The following is a 13147-nucleotide window of genomic DNA, read 5'->3' as shown; positions in this document are numbered from 1 at the left end:
TTTTGCTTGGGTTTGTTATGATCTTCAGGTGGAAGTGGACTAATTCAGGTGCCAGCTTCTCCCACAGCTGACATACACGGGGTCTCATACCCTCCTGGGATGGGTATGTCACGTGTCACCTCCTGTATGTATAGGGGTCAGGCTGCCTATCACGGTGTGACCTTGCAGCCTAGTTGTGACAAGATTTGATGGTAGCATCTCTTGTGGTAGCTTTGACAGTGACAACTCTCAGGAGAAATGCCTTGGATTCTTCTAAACGAGATAATCTTTCAACAGGCTGGAATTCTCCAGCGTGATCAAGAGATACTAAAAGAAAGCCTGCGCACTTGTCTTCTCCGTCTCCAAGTCCTGTTAGTTGCCACAGGGGGAGGTAGGAGATGAGACCTATTTGTTGCATAGCTTGGAGTGCTTGTAAATCAGAAACTGGATTATTCAACTTTGAAGGGCAGCATAGTTTTAGACTAAGTTTTTTAAAACTAAAAATAACTAGCTAATATAATCAATATTATAAATGTCTTTGCTGTTAATGTTTTGTTTTCATATTGTAAACATGTAGCTCTGTCCACACTCCATACTCTTTTCAGAAAACATAAAATCAAACTAGTTGCTAACCCAAACTTTAGCAAAAATCAAATTGAAGAAATTAATACTAAAAAATAAAAATTGTCTGAAGGATTTGCACTCCATCCATTGTCCTGCATATACTTTATTTGGACAATCAGGTGCTGTGAACTTGGACCACAAGGCTCTGGTGTATCAGAGAGTTGTTTTAATGTCCTTTGGAATTGTGTCATTGATCTTAAAAAAGGGACTATAGATAGCTGTCTTAACTCATCTCTTTTTTCCACTATTACAGGTTGGGATGTTATCCATGGCAGGGTCTCATTTCCTCACAAGATTATCCTTTGGTTTCAGAATTAGCAAAGTGGTGTCTTTTTACCTGCTGGTCTCTGAATCATAACTCGCTAGGAAACTTAGAGATAAATCTGCTGTCCCTCTCTAGCAGTGGGTCAGAGTGGTGTAGGATGTATTTCATTTATGAATTTTCCATGACTTTATTCTTTTTCCACAGCTATGTTTCCTTTACCTTACTTTACTAAAATATTTATTTTATATTTTTCTTTTACACATATTTTTAAGCTATCAGAATTCCTTTGTGGCTCAAGGTGTATATATATAATGCTAAGAAAAGAAAAAGTAAATATTGCTTAAATGTATAAAAAATGTATAACAAGTATGAACTGAAATAATAGAAAATTCTTATCAATATGTGTAATCAAACTTACAATTCATGTAGTTTCTGGAGAGGTGCAAGCGTGTTTTCATTTAGGTAATTAATTTTGTTCTTCGTCATTACCCTGAAAGTAAAAAGAAAAATCTGTTGTAGCTTCTGGGGGTAACAGATAAATGAGTCATTGGAGAGGAGATTAACAGCCTGCAAAAACAAAGATAATTATATGTAGTGCATTTTCACATCAAGATCCTTTGAAGTAGTAGCATGATAAATTACCCAATCTAATTTTAATCTTAAATTTCCCAGATCTTTTAGTTATGATAAAAATAAAATATTTTTGGAATTTTTAAGTGAAGCAGGGAAGAACTCGGCAGGGGAAATAGGGAAGAACTTGGCTCTCGCAAATCCAGACTGTCGCACAGCGAAGAGCACGGGGAGCTGTCTCAGCCGCCCCTGCCCTCTGCGGGGCACACCTCTCTAACAAAACGCTCCGCCCCCTCAACAGTAGCACGCATGCTCGTTTGGCAGTTGATGTGATTCTGGGTGGAGATGCCGGAGGAAGTCTAAGCTGGACCAGCTCAGAAGACCTCTCCTTTGGGATGTCAAGTCAGACTGTACCTCCTGACAGTTCATTGCTGCACTGATCCCGTTTTATGAGCCAGCATAAAGGACTAACTCAGAAAAACTTTGAAAGGATTTCCAGTTCTTGCAACATCGTGGGACATGCCTGGAAGTTGGCCTCGTCCCATCCTGAAGTATTTATTTCCTCCCAGCACTCCAAGCCATCACCATTTTCTCCCAGTCTCCCTGGACCAGACAAGCCCAGGCACCTGCCAAGAGGAAACTCACAAATGACTGCTTCATACACAGGTTTCCTTGAAAACAAATACAAGTGCAACAGAAAAGAAGTGCTGCGGTTTCTAAGTATCTGTTTGGTCTATGCCCTTTCAGTGCAATTCGGTTTTCTTTGGGTAATTACTATGAACCGTTTTGCATGACTAAGGGAGAGAAGCCTGCATCTGAAGACTGCTGAACTCACCGCAGAAAAGTTCAAGCATCTCAGTGGCTTTGAGCCCGTTGGAATGGGCGGGGAGGGGGCGTAATTGGAGAAACATCATTGTATCAGTGGTAGCTATTGCATTGCCTACACAGGGGTTCTGTGCATTCTAGTATGATTTTCAAACTTTTCCCACGGTAACCTACAGTTAGAAAAATGCATTTTACATTGAGACATAACATACACCCACACAACCCCAGAGTCATGAAACAACACATTTAATTATCTCAGTTGCACTCTGAGATTTTTATTCAATGCAATTTCATTTAAATAATGTGGCTTAGGACATAGTATATTGTTTTTATCATCCACTTGTGAACTTCGACCCACAGTTTGAAAAATACTCTTCTGGAAGAATAAACTGCGAAGGAGCAGTTGTATTTTTAAATTGAAGGAAGCCCCAGCATCCTTCACTTTCAGGAAGAGGCAACGTGAATTTAACATAAGTCAGAGAGGCATAAGGAGAAATTAGACTCGGTGACATCCTAAGGTTTATCCTGGTGTCCACAGTTACATCCTCAGGGATGTGAATACTCCGCAATTTTTCAAAATTACAATTAACTTCTCCCCAATCTTTGCAGTAATAATTCTTACAGTTTAGGACTTTAACTTAGTATTTCTCAAACTGAGATCCAAGGATAGTTTCTAGGTGGTTTATGAGAAATTCGTTCCATTAAGTTGGGAATTACTTAAGTTTGAGAAAAACAGGTCTCATGTGATACAGTGTCATTGTGATGATTGATTCCTATATGTTGTGACTCTGTGGTTATGCCTGGTTTGAACTTCAATAATTTTGCCATTGTGCTTCAGTTTCAAAAAACTTCAAGCTGAGTGGGAACATTTGCTGTAATTACTTTGCATGTTTATGCTAGATTATACTCACACAAATGATTCATTTTGTTTGTAAAGAGATATAACATTACTTCCAAAGGACAAAACATTACTTACAAAACAGTTAAGTTACTGCAGGAAATAAAAGTCAAATTTCTTAAATTATGGATATGGTTGCCTTCAAAGTCCCTGAAATAGAAAAATCAAAAATGAGAAAGCTAAGTTTTAATCATAGACAAATAAATTGGTTAAGAATTATTTGATTTCTGCTAAAATATCATTTTTCACATACTGTTTATTTCCTATAGATTCTCACATGGTGGCCACTTACATAACACCTGAAATTGTATAATATAATGCCTCTTTTGTTCTGTGTTAATGTAAAAAGGTTTTAAAAAATCACATTAAAAACATTTGTTATGGTAAATACCAGCTTTGTAAACAGACATCTAGTGGTGATCTGTATGAAACATCTGTCCAGAGTTAACCAATGGCGTTTCACTAAGTGATATGAATCTCTTTGCTACAGAGGATGCTACTGCCCAGACGATATTTAACCTCCACCTCCTTTGCCCAAACGCTCCGTAGAGAAACATTCTCAATAGCCCTGGACCACTGAGAACCCCTCCAGTTGCTTTAGTACATGGCCACCCCGGCCAGGGCAGACGCTGTCCTTGGTGCTGCACTCCCACTTCAGGGCGTGCGTGCAGACCCTCCTCCAGGCCCCTTGCTGTGTGATCGCAGGTCACCAACAGGAGTCTGGTCTGAGCAGCAAAATTTGCCAGAAAGTTTATGTGTGATCGTCTCTTCTGCATGGTTATCACAAACGTGTTCCTCTATTGCCCGTCTTTTATGGTATCGTTCGTTCACAGTGGAAGTTTGTAGAACAGGGTTAGCTGGGCTTAGGGATACACTTTCAGAAGTAGATGCTGGTCTTCAGTCTACTCAGTCTGCCCCCACACTGAGCCTACTGGTCACCATCCAGCAGAGAGCCATTCAGGAACAACTGTGACTAAAGTACGGGAGCTGAAGGGTGACACGACTGCTCAAATCTGTAAGGGAAACTTGAGGAGCATTAACAGAAGTGCCTGTATTCTGCTGGCCAGGCTACATCTGGGATAGTCAGTTCTGTTTTGGCACTGCAGGAAAAATAGATGCTGACAAATCAAAGTCTGTCCGGATGTAAGGGTTCTAGAGATCAAGTCAATGGGATGTCAATGAAATAGGCATGTTTATAACAGAGAGGAGCAAGCCAGAGAGCTATATTTGAAGTCAGGGATGGGTTTTTCTCTGTTGCATCAGATTGCAAAATTAGATTGACTGGTTGAAGGACCCAAAACATTTCAAATTTACGCTCACAGTCAATGGGGTCCGGAGAATGAGCTTCCCACCGCTAGAGTGACTTAGCAGGGGCATTTATCGTAACTCAGAGGTTTTGTAGACAGGATTTCTGTACTGTATGGAATATTGTATTAAAATCTTACACCTTGACTCTAGATCATCCTTCGAAAGAAAAACATCTATTACTCTATTAAGTTGGACACCTACAGTACTACTTTTTTTGGTTGTTAGGTTTGGCTAAGGCTTTTTGGTCTCCTATAAATGGTATGTTGTCAATGACAAGAGACCTTCTTTCTTTCCCCAATTTTGTTGTTGCTACGAATCTGCCACCAGGTGGTGACGCTCGCCTAAGCCTCACAAAATAGCTTTAGGTGCGTTGATGTTCTTTTCTTGTTAACTACTTGTGAAACCTTTTTTTTTTTTTTTTCTGTTAAGGTAGCAAAAATATTTCAGTTGCTCTTAATTCACTAATTTGTAAAAATCACTAAGAAGCACACCTTGAGGCATAAATTAGGGACTTTTGATTAAACTGTTAAAATTTAATGCTGAGTTTATTTTCACCTTTGTGAATTTGCTTTGGCTTTCTTCCTAAAATTAGAGGTTTTTGTCCCTGAGATGGAGAGATCTGGCTTGCCGCACAAGTGTTACCCGAGGCATACAAATCCGCTCCTTGTTCCAGAGCTCCCAGCAATCCGGGACCTGAGAGCATGTTTTGCTTACTTCATGTCTGGACCACTTTTCCAACTGAATGAGCCTCTGAACCTAACCATTTTATTTTCCCCTTTATACAAGGCAGAACTGGCTGAAAATGAAAAATGTGCTTGTATCTGAAAAACGATAACAAAAAACAAAAACACCAATAATCTCACCTGTTCCCTCTCCACTTCCTCTCTTATCCCCTGGTGGCGCTCTAAACATGCAAACCTCCCCTATGTCTGCTTCCTCACCTGCCTTCTTTAGACATCTCTGGTTCCTACCTCATAGAGAAAACTGAGGTGATGAAGGATGGAAAAGCCTTTGCCCTTCTGCCCGACATCTGTAACTTACCTGTATGTGCATCTGGTCTCCTATTCTCAGAGGAAGCTATGACCCACATCCTGCTTTAGGCTAATCCTGTGTGTCATGAGTTTGGTTTGTGAACATATGTATCTTAAAATATATGATCAATTTTGGTGAATGTCTTTGGGCATTCTTCACTATCAGGTTTATATTTATTGGGATTTTTAGGTTCAGGTGCATACAACAGAGACCCAACTAAAACAGCATAGCTACACAAGGGTTTTTTTGTTTGTTTGTTTGTTTGTTTGTTTCAATTAAAGAAAACTAGGGTTAGGTAATTCAAGGCAAGTCTGGGAATTTTACAAAGTTGTTAGAAACCTAAAATCTTTCATATTCACTGTTCACATGTCCTTGTCTTCATGGTCCAAAATGTTGCTAAAACTCAAGCCATCGCATCCATTTTTTTTCTGGATGAGCAAAGAGGGGAAGGGTCTGCCTGTTTCTTTTCAAGGAGATTTCCTGGAAGTTCCACACATAATTCTTCCCCCTCATTAGTTAGGGCTCAGTCACTAGGCTCCTCTCCATGCAGGGAGGCTGGGAATGCAGTATTTTAGCTGGGCACATTTCCCCAAGTAAACCGGTTCTGTTGTTGAGAAGGGACATCGCAGTTTGGTGTGGATCAGTGTTAGCTTATTAATTATGTATTTAGTTCTCCATATCCTCTTTCGGTTTCACTTATCTTTCATGGACTGGAAGAGGTGGATTACTATCTCTTACCACTGTGTGTCTATTTTTCCTTTTGTTTTGGTTGCTGTCTGAATCTCTTTGGGGCACGTATACTCCTAATGTAATATCTCATATTGGAAATTGCACACTATAGTGTTTAAATGCCCTTCTTTGTGCTGTTGGCCAGAATTCTGCCTACTTGGCCAAAAATATACGACGCCTGTGTTTTGTTTGTTTGTTTGTTTGCATGTACATGGCATACTTTTGAGCAGCCTTTTATTTTTAATCCCTCTTAATCACTTATAGTTGCAATGTTTTGGTTAATAGTCCTGAGTTAGGTTTTACTTTAGAAGCCAATTTGAAAGTCCTTTTTTGTCTTTAGTAGATGAATTTAGTCCACTTATATTTATTGATATGACTAATATAACTGACCGTAACCTGCTATTTAAAAATATTATTATATTTACAGGTTGCTATGTTTATACGTATTATAACCTATATATTATATAGATATTGGTTGCTATATTTATAGGTTAAAAATCTTTCAACAAATGGCTTAAAATTTTTACTTCTTCCAATATTTAAAAAGGCTGAATATTCTATTGGTTATCTTGATAACTACCCAATAGACTGTATCTTCTCCTTCTTAGAGAATAACACTAGTACTCATTAATTTCCTATTAAAAGAAGTGATGAAATTAGTATATATTGTCTTCCTTTCTGTTCTTCTCTCTCTCCCACCACAGGATTTTGATCAATTACATGCTATTTATTAGTGTTCACCTTAAGAATATCAAATATCCACATATTGGTAGATCTGTTAGTTTTAAGTGACATCTCTTGACTCCTAGCTATTCTATTTTTATGGTTCTGTGGTTTCCACTTCATTCATTTTGAGACTGCTCACCCATCTAAGATTATTATGTCCTCTTGCCGAATTGACCCCTTTATCTTACATGTTATCTCTCTTTATCGCTGGTGATAGTCTTTGTTCAGAAGTCTATTTTTTCCTAATACTAACACAGTCCCTCCAGCTTAAAAAAAATTAGTGTTGCACTTCTTATCTTCATTTTACAGTGTGTAGTATCTCCATTTTTTCTGGTTGCCCCAAGGTTTTTTCTTTATCTTTGGTTTTCACCAGTTTGACTGATTTGTCCAGTTTTTTTTTTTTCCTTTTCTACTTCTGCTTGTTTTTTTCTGAGGTTCTTAGATTTTTGGTTTGTTGTATTCTATTAATTTTAGAAAATTCTTGGTCATTCTCTCTCCAGGTACTTCTCTGAAACTAAGCAGGACCCTGTGAGACAAGCCCCCTGTGTCCCCTGACCTGCCTCTTGTTTGTAGGAAAGCTTCAGCCTCCTAGGCCTTCCCCAAGTTCCAAAGAGAAGATTTAATCAGGAAAATGAGAAAATGCAGAAACAAAGAAAAACAGTCAAAATAATAATAGTTTAGCCATAAGACAAAGTCAAGGGTCTTTAGTTCCTCCTCGGGGGCTAGAGATGATATCCTGAGCTGCATCCTTGAGTCATTTTCAGATACTGAAACCCCCACCAGGTGGGAGAAGTTAACTTTGTGCTGACCACTAGCACGTAGACCCCAGACTGATGGGAACCAGAAGGCTGATGAATAAGATTCCCAAAATACCACCCAGTTACCTTACCACCAACCAATTAGAAGAATGTTCACAAGCTGATCACACACTCTGTGACTGCCTCCCTCATCTTGCCTTGAAAAGCCCTTCCCTGAAAGCCATCAGGGAGTTTGTGTCTTTTGAGCATGCTCTGCCCATTCTCCTTGTTTGGCACCTGCAATAAACACTGTACTTTCCTTCACCACAACCCAGTGTCAGTGCATTGGCTTTACTGTGCATCAGGCGAGTGGACCCAAATTTGGCTTGGTAACATCATCTGTCCTGATTTCCCTCCCTCTCTCTTTCTTTTTTCTGTGACTCCTTTTACACATTTTTAGACAATCTTATGTTATCCCACAACTTCGGGATTCTCTGTTCTGTCCTTTTAATTCAAATGAGAGCCTTCTGTCGGCCTATCTTCAAGGTCATTGATTCTTTCCTCAGTTGTGTTCAGTCTGCTGCTATACCTGTCGAAGTAATTCTCTGATTCACTTTAACAGCTTCCCTCTCTTTGCAGACATTTCCCATGTGTTCATCTATATGGACCACCTTTTCCACTAAACTGTTTAACTGATAAATCATTAGTATTTTAATTTTAATTTCCTTGTTTGGTAGTTGTAACATTTGAGCTATCTCTGGGTCTGGTTCTGTTGATTGCACAATAATTTGACAGTGGAATGTTTTTCTTGCTCTTTTAGGGATAGGGCTTTCTCAGTATTGCTGTCCCCCATACCCCAGATGCCCCAACCCAAGTGAGCATCACCCACTACTTTGTAACAGGGCAGAGTGCTGGGCTGGAGAGGTTTATCTGCCCCTACCACTGGAGCAGACAGCTTTCCCTTCTGATGCTCCTTTGGAAGCAGTAGATCTCTGCCTGGTCCCTGGCTGCAGGAGGACTTTCTGTCGCTCTCCTGGTGGCATAAAGCTTTTATTCATAAGAGGAAAGAGTCTAGGGAAGAAGGTGGGTTTGTGCCCCTGTCCACCAAGGAGGACTCTCTCTGGTTTCCTTACCTGCTCCCATCTTCTCTTGTGAGCTGGGGGAGACCAGAGGAGAAGAATCTGGTGGGAGTAGCTGGCTCCGCTTGAGTGTGGGTTCCCAGTTATTCCAAAATTTTACATAAGCCCACACTTAACCTTCACAGGTTTATTGAAATTTTAGCTAGTTTCTTTGTACCTGCTCCATGACGGTCAATTCTTCACCCTGTGCTCTGCCAAAGATGAAACGTTGTGTATGTCCCATCTCTCCTTGTCACTCCTTAGGATTCAGTTCACTTGCTTGCCTTACTACTGTAGCTCTCTGACGGGCTTGAGAAAATCCTGATTGTGTAGATTACAAAGTTCTTTCTCATTGGTAGAGGGAGCAGTGATGTCTTGTGACTTTCTATACCTTTAGCAGTATTGTTGGAATGTGGGATTGTAATATACGATACATACTCTTCTGTGACTTTTTCTTTATATTATATTTTACATTATGGTCTTGACGTTGAGCCATGCTGATTGAAGCGAGGAGTTCACTCATCTTCATTGAGCCCGCATGTGTATCACATTTTATTTGTCCATCATTTCCATGGTTTCCAGGACCTTGCTCCATAATGTATCCTTGTTTTCTGTATTTTCAAATTCTTTATATCAGCTCCTTCTGCCTATATATAAACTTGCTTAGTCTCATCCTAAAATTAAATTTACTTTATTCTCTTGATCTTTAGCTCACCTTTGGCTATTTTCCCATCTGCTTATTTATTACTTATATTTCTTCCTTTTTGAATTTCACAACTTTTATTGTTGTGTTTATAGTTTTATTTATTGCTTTGAAAGAACAATAAAAAGTTTTAAGCACATGTAAAAATATATATAAATATATAAAATTTATATAAAAGGTTTTAATCTGTTGTCTGTCATATATCTTGCAAGTATATTATCCTGGGCTGCCATATGTCTTTTTATTTCACTTATATCTTTCCACTTAATCATAGTTAAAAAAATTTTTGCCAACACATCTATCAGATTTTCTAGTTGATACTTTACTAAACAAAAGTTCGTGTGCAAGGTAGAACTATTGTAATTAATTTTTAAAAATGAATACTTACAAAGCAAAAAATAATTATTACTAGCATTAAGATTGGAATAATGTTCACCATCAGGAATACATGTGGAATGATTTGTTTTGGAGAGCTAAAATTTAAAGATTATAATTTTAGTAATGAAATATTTAAAAGTCCACCTCTTTAGTAATAAATTCTAATCATTTTTATTTTAATCTGAAATGTACATATGGCTGCCTTTTTAAAAGCAAAGTAAAGATTTATTATTGTATGTGTGTAGTACCTGCCACATTTGCTTCTGGTCTCAGTGCATGAATTTTTACTTGCTAATTTACTTATGCAAACATTGATCAATTTTACTTCATTACTAAGTTTGGATTACTGAGCATGTAATAACTGTTAATGATTGTTTATTCTGAGGAGGAGATAATTAAGTCTATTTATTTTTAGTGGAGGTACTGGGGATTGAACCCAGGACCTCATGCATGCTAGGCACTCACTCTACCACTGAGCTATACCCTCCCCACTTTGTAATAACTGTTAATGAATTCTTTTGAATCAAAATTTCATCACTACAAAGGCTACATTGAACCTAATTTGCCCTTTCCTTGATGACTTAGTTTGTCATCAGTGAGGGTACTGTACTGTCATACCAAGATGCCCTCTGGACTTTGTAATGATTTGGGGGCTGTTTCTGTTCCCTATATGGTTCCAAACTAGTGTGTTTTGAATGACTGTTTTTGCTTTTTATAGCACTTCTTGCTCCTGCTTTACTATCAGGTTGATAATTACTACTTCTCACTAAAGTCAACATCTCTAACTTTCCCCTCCTACTATTAACTTGGCACTTATAATCTGCTGTGAGCTTAGAACTCAAACAACCAAACTTTTGGGAACTTCCTACGAAATGAGAGACAGAGGGAATTTTCACAAGATATGCAGTTTACTGAATTGTTATTTTGGATTTATTTCTTCATGTTATCTGTGTTTTAAATAGACACATTTACTGGGTAATTGAGTTCTGCATAGGTAGAATGGTGCTAATCACCACAAGCAAAGCTACTATGGGAAAAATTCTGTGGAATATATTCTGTTGTGATGGACTTCAGAAATCCCTGCCTCCAAAGTATTTTTGGGTTCTTTTTGAGATGTTTTACTTTGGTGAGAGTTTAGAGGCATTAGTTTAGATAATACGGATGCTTAATAAAAAAAAAAAATCATGCTAAGAAAATTTGAGGAAATGTGACACAATATTAACAACCATCCTTTGGGAAGAAAACCTAACATCTGAAGTAAGCTAGGCAAACCCAGAACAGTCAGTTGCCTCCTGAAGGGAGAGAGACCGCAACTTACAGCCAGTGCAGTCTCGGCATGTGCTGGCAAAGGGGCTTGTTGGGCAGGCGGGTAAGGACGTTATTCATCAATGCTCTGAAAAAGAAGAGAAACAGAGAAGAGTCCCATTTCCCATTTCTTTTCTCAACTTACGTCAAACACGATTTTATCACGATTCTTACAAAACGGTGAAAATCCACTAAGTTGTTGTCTTCTCACTTTAATCTTTTCCTAGAAGCTGTGTTAGATTTCAGCGCATGTTAATAGTGCAATCAGACAAAGTAGCTGTCATGCGGAGAAAGCAGTAGGTCAGCAGCTGGAAAGAGGCTGTGCCCTCCGATAAGTGGGCAGTCAGAAAGGAGGTGACTTTGAATGACGGTGGTTTTTCTTTACCAAAATTAATATAGGCAGGCTAGTTCTGGTCTGCTTAAGAATATTCCAATATAATATGTCAGTGAGGCTGTGTTCATTTTTGATGAACTGACATTCTGGAAGACAGAAGATCTTATAAAATGGTTAGAACCACAAAATAGCCTCATAGAATATGATTAGAGATGGTTTTTAGCTGAAAGGCCTTTGTAGGGCTTTAATTCCAAATTTAATGCCATTAAACTTAAAGCAGTAATTTTCTTTTTCTTTTTTTTTTAATTGAAGTACAGCCAGTTACAATGTGTCAATTTCTGGTATATAGCACAATGTCCCAGTCATATAAATATACACACACACACACATATTCATTTTAAAGCAGTAATTTTCATTCATGTCTTTTCCTTCAAGTGAAATATTTGCTTACGTTCTTAATACTTACAGGAGAATAAGAGAATTTAGTCCATAAAACGTTAGTGGGGAAATTCGATTGAGGGCATTATCTTCGATTATCCTGCCGGCCAGAAGAAAAAATTGATTCATTTATATATTTTTTCGAACATAAAAACTAATACTATGAAATGCCACCCAAAATAAACATACAGCCATTCTAGTCTATGGAGATCTTCAAAAACACCTGGCTTCAAGAAGGTTATCCTGTTATGACTGAGATACCTGAAAAAAGAGAAACGACTCCAGTAAATTTGTTACCTTCCTAATAGTACAAGGAAAAGAACAATAGTCACCCATTTTCAAGTTTCTCACATGCTGTTCTCATCGGTCATTTTCCTGCCTTTGGTCTCTAAAAGTTCTTTAGCACTTACCTTTCTGTGTCTAGTTTTTAAATTCCCACTGATCAACCAACCACCCATCAGTCAATCACTCTGTCTATTCATTTATTCATCAAATTATTTTTTTAATCAAAACATAGTCAATTTACAATGTTGCATCAATTTCTGGTGACCAGCATCATGTTTTAGTCATATGTACACATACATATATTCCTTTTCATGTTCTTTTTCACTATAGGTATTGAATATAGTTCCTCGTGCCATGCAATAGAAATTTGTTATTCATCTATTTTATATATACTAGTTAGTATCTGCAAATCCTTTACTCCCGGTTTATCCCTTCCCACCCCCCTTCACCCCTGGTAACTGTAAGTTTGTTTTCTATGTCTGTCTTTCTGTTTCATAATAAGTTCTTTTGTGTCATTTGTTTTTTTAGATTCTGCATATAAGTGATGTCATATGGTATTTTTCTTTCTCTGTCTGACTTACTTCACTTGGATGGACAATCTCCAGGTCCATCCATGTTGATGCAAATGGAATTATTTTATTCTTTTTTATGGCTGAGTTGAGCAAACTGTTTTTGAGCACCTACTGTACAGCACTGTGCTAGGTATCAGATCCCTTTCTTCGAGGGGCTTTGGGTTTAGAAGAAGACAGCGTGGGAGCAGGTGGTCACAGAGGGAAAAGCGAGTGTATGTAGCAGACAGTTGCCCTGACTTTGTAGCAGAGGAGACACCAGGCTCTGCTGGGGGTTGGGGGTACGGAGTTTGGAGGGGTGAGGAGACAGGAAGTCTTAACTAA

The 13147-nt window shown here is 38.3% G+C and overlaps 1 protein-coding gene across 1 annotated transcript in view; it reads right to left on the bottom strand.

Moving 5' to 3' along the window:
* RXFP1 (relaxin family peptide receptor 1) overlaps positions 1–13147 on the bottom strand; it is a 94118-nt gene that overhangs the window by 19256 nt on the left and 61715 nt on the right. Inside the window, exons 7-11 of the mRNA XM_031463891.2 lie at positions 12159–12230; positions 11998–12069; positions 11211–11285; positions 3240–3311; positions 1287–1358 (exon numbers count right to left, since the gene is read on the bottom strand). Of these exons, the coding sequence (XP_031319751.1) occupies positions 1287–1358; positions 3240–3311; positions 11211–11285; positions 11998–12069; positions 12159–12230 (363 nt within the window). The remainder of the gene's footprint in view (positions 1–1286; positions 1359–3239; positions 3312–11210; positions 11286–11997; positions 12070–12158; positions 12231–13147) is intronic.

The sequence above is a fragment of the Camelus dromedarius genome, chromosome 1, assembly GCF_036321535.1.
Source record: "Camelus dromedarius isolate mCamDro1 chromosome 1, mCamDro1.pat, whole genome shotgun sequence".
Classification (NCBI taxonomy): Eukaryota; Metazoa; Chordata; class Mammalia; order Artiodactyla; family Camelidae; genus Camelus; species Camelus dromedarius.
The sequence above is the reverse complement of the archived record's forward strand: the minus strand, read 5'-3'. Positions and strand labels throughout refer to the sequence as shown.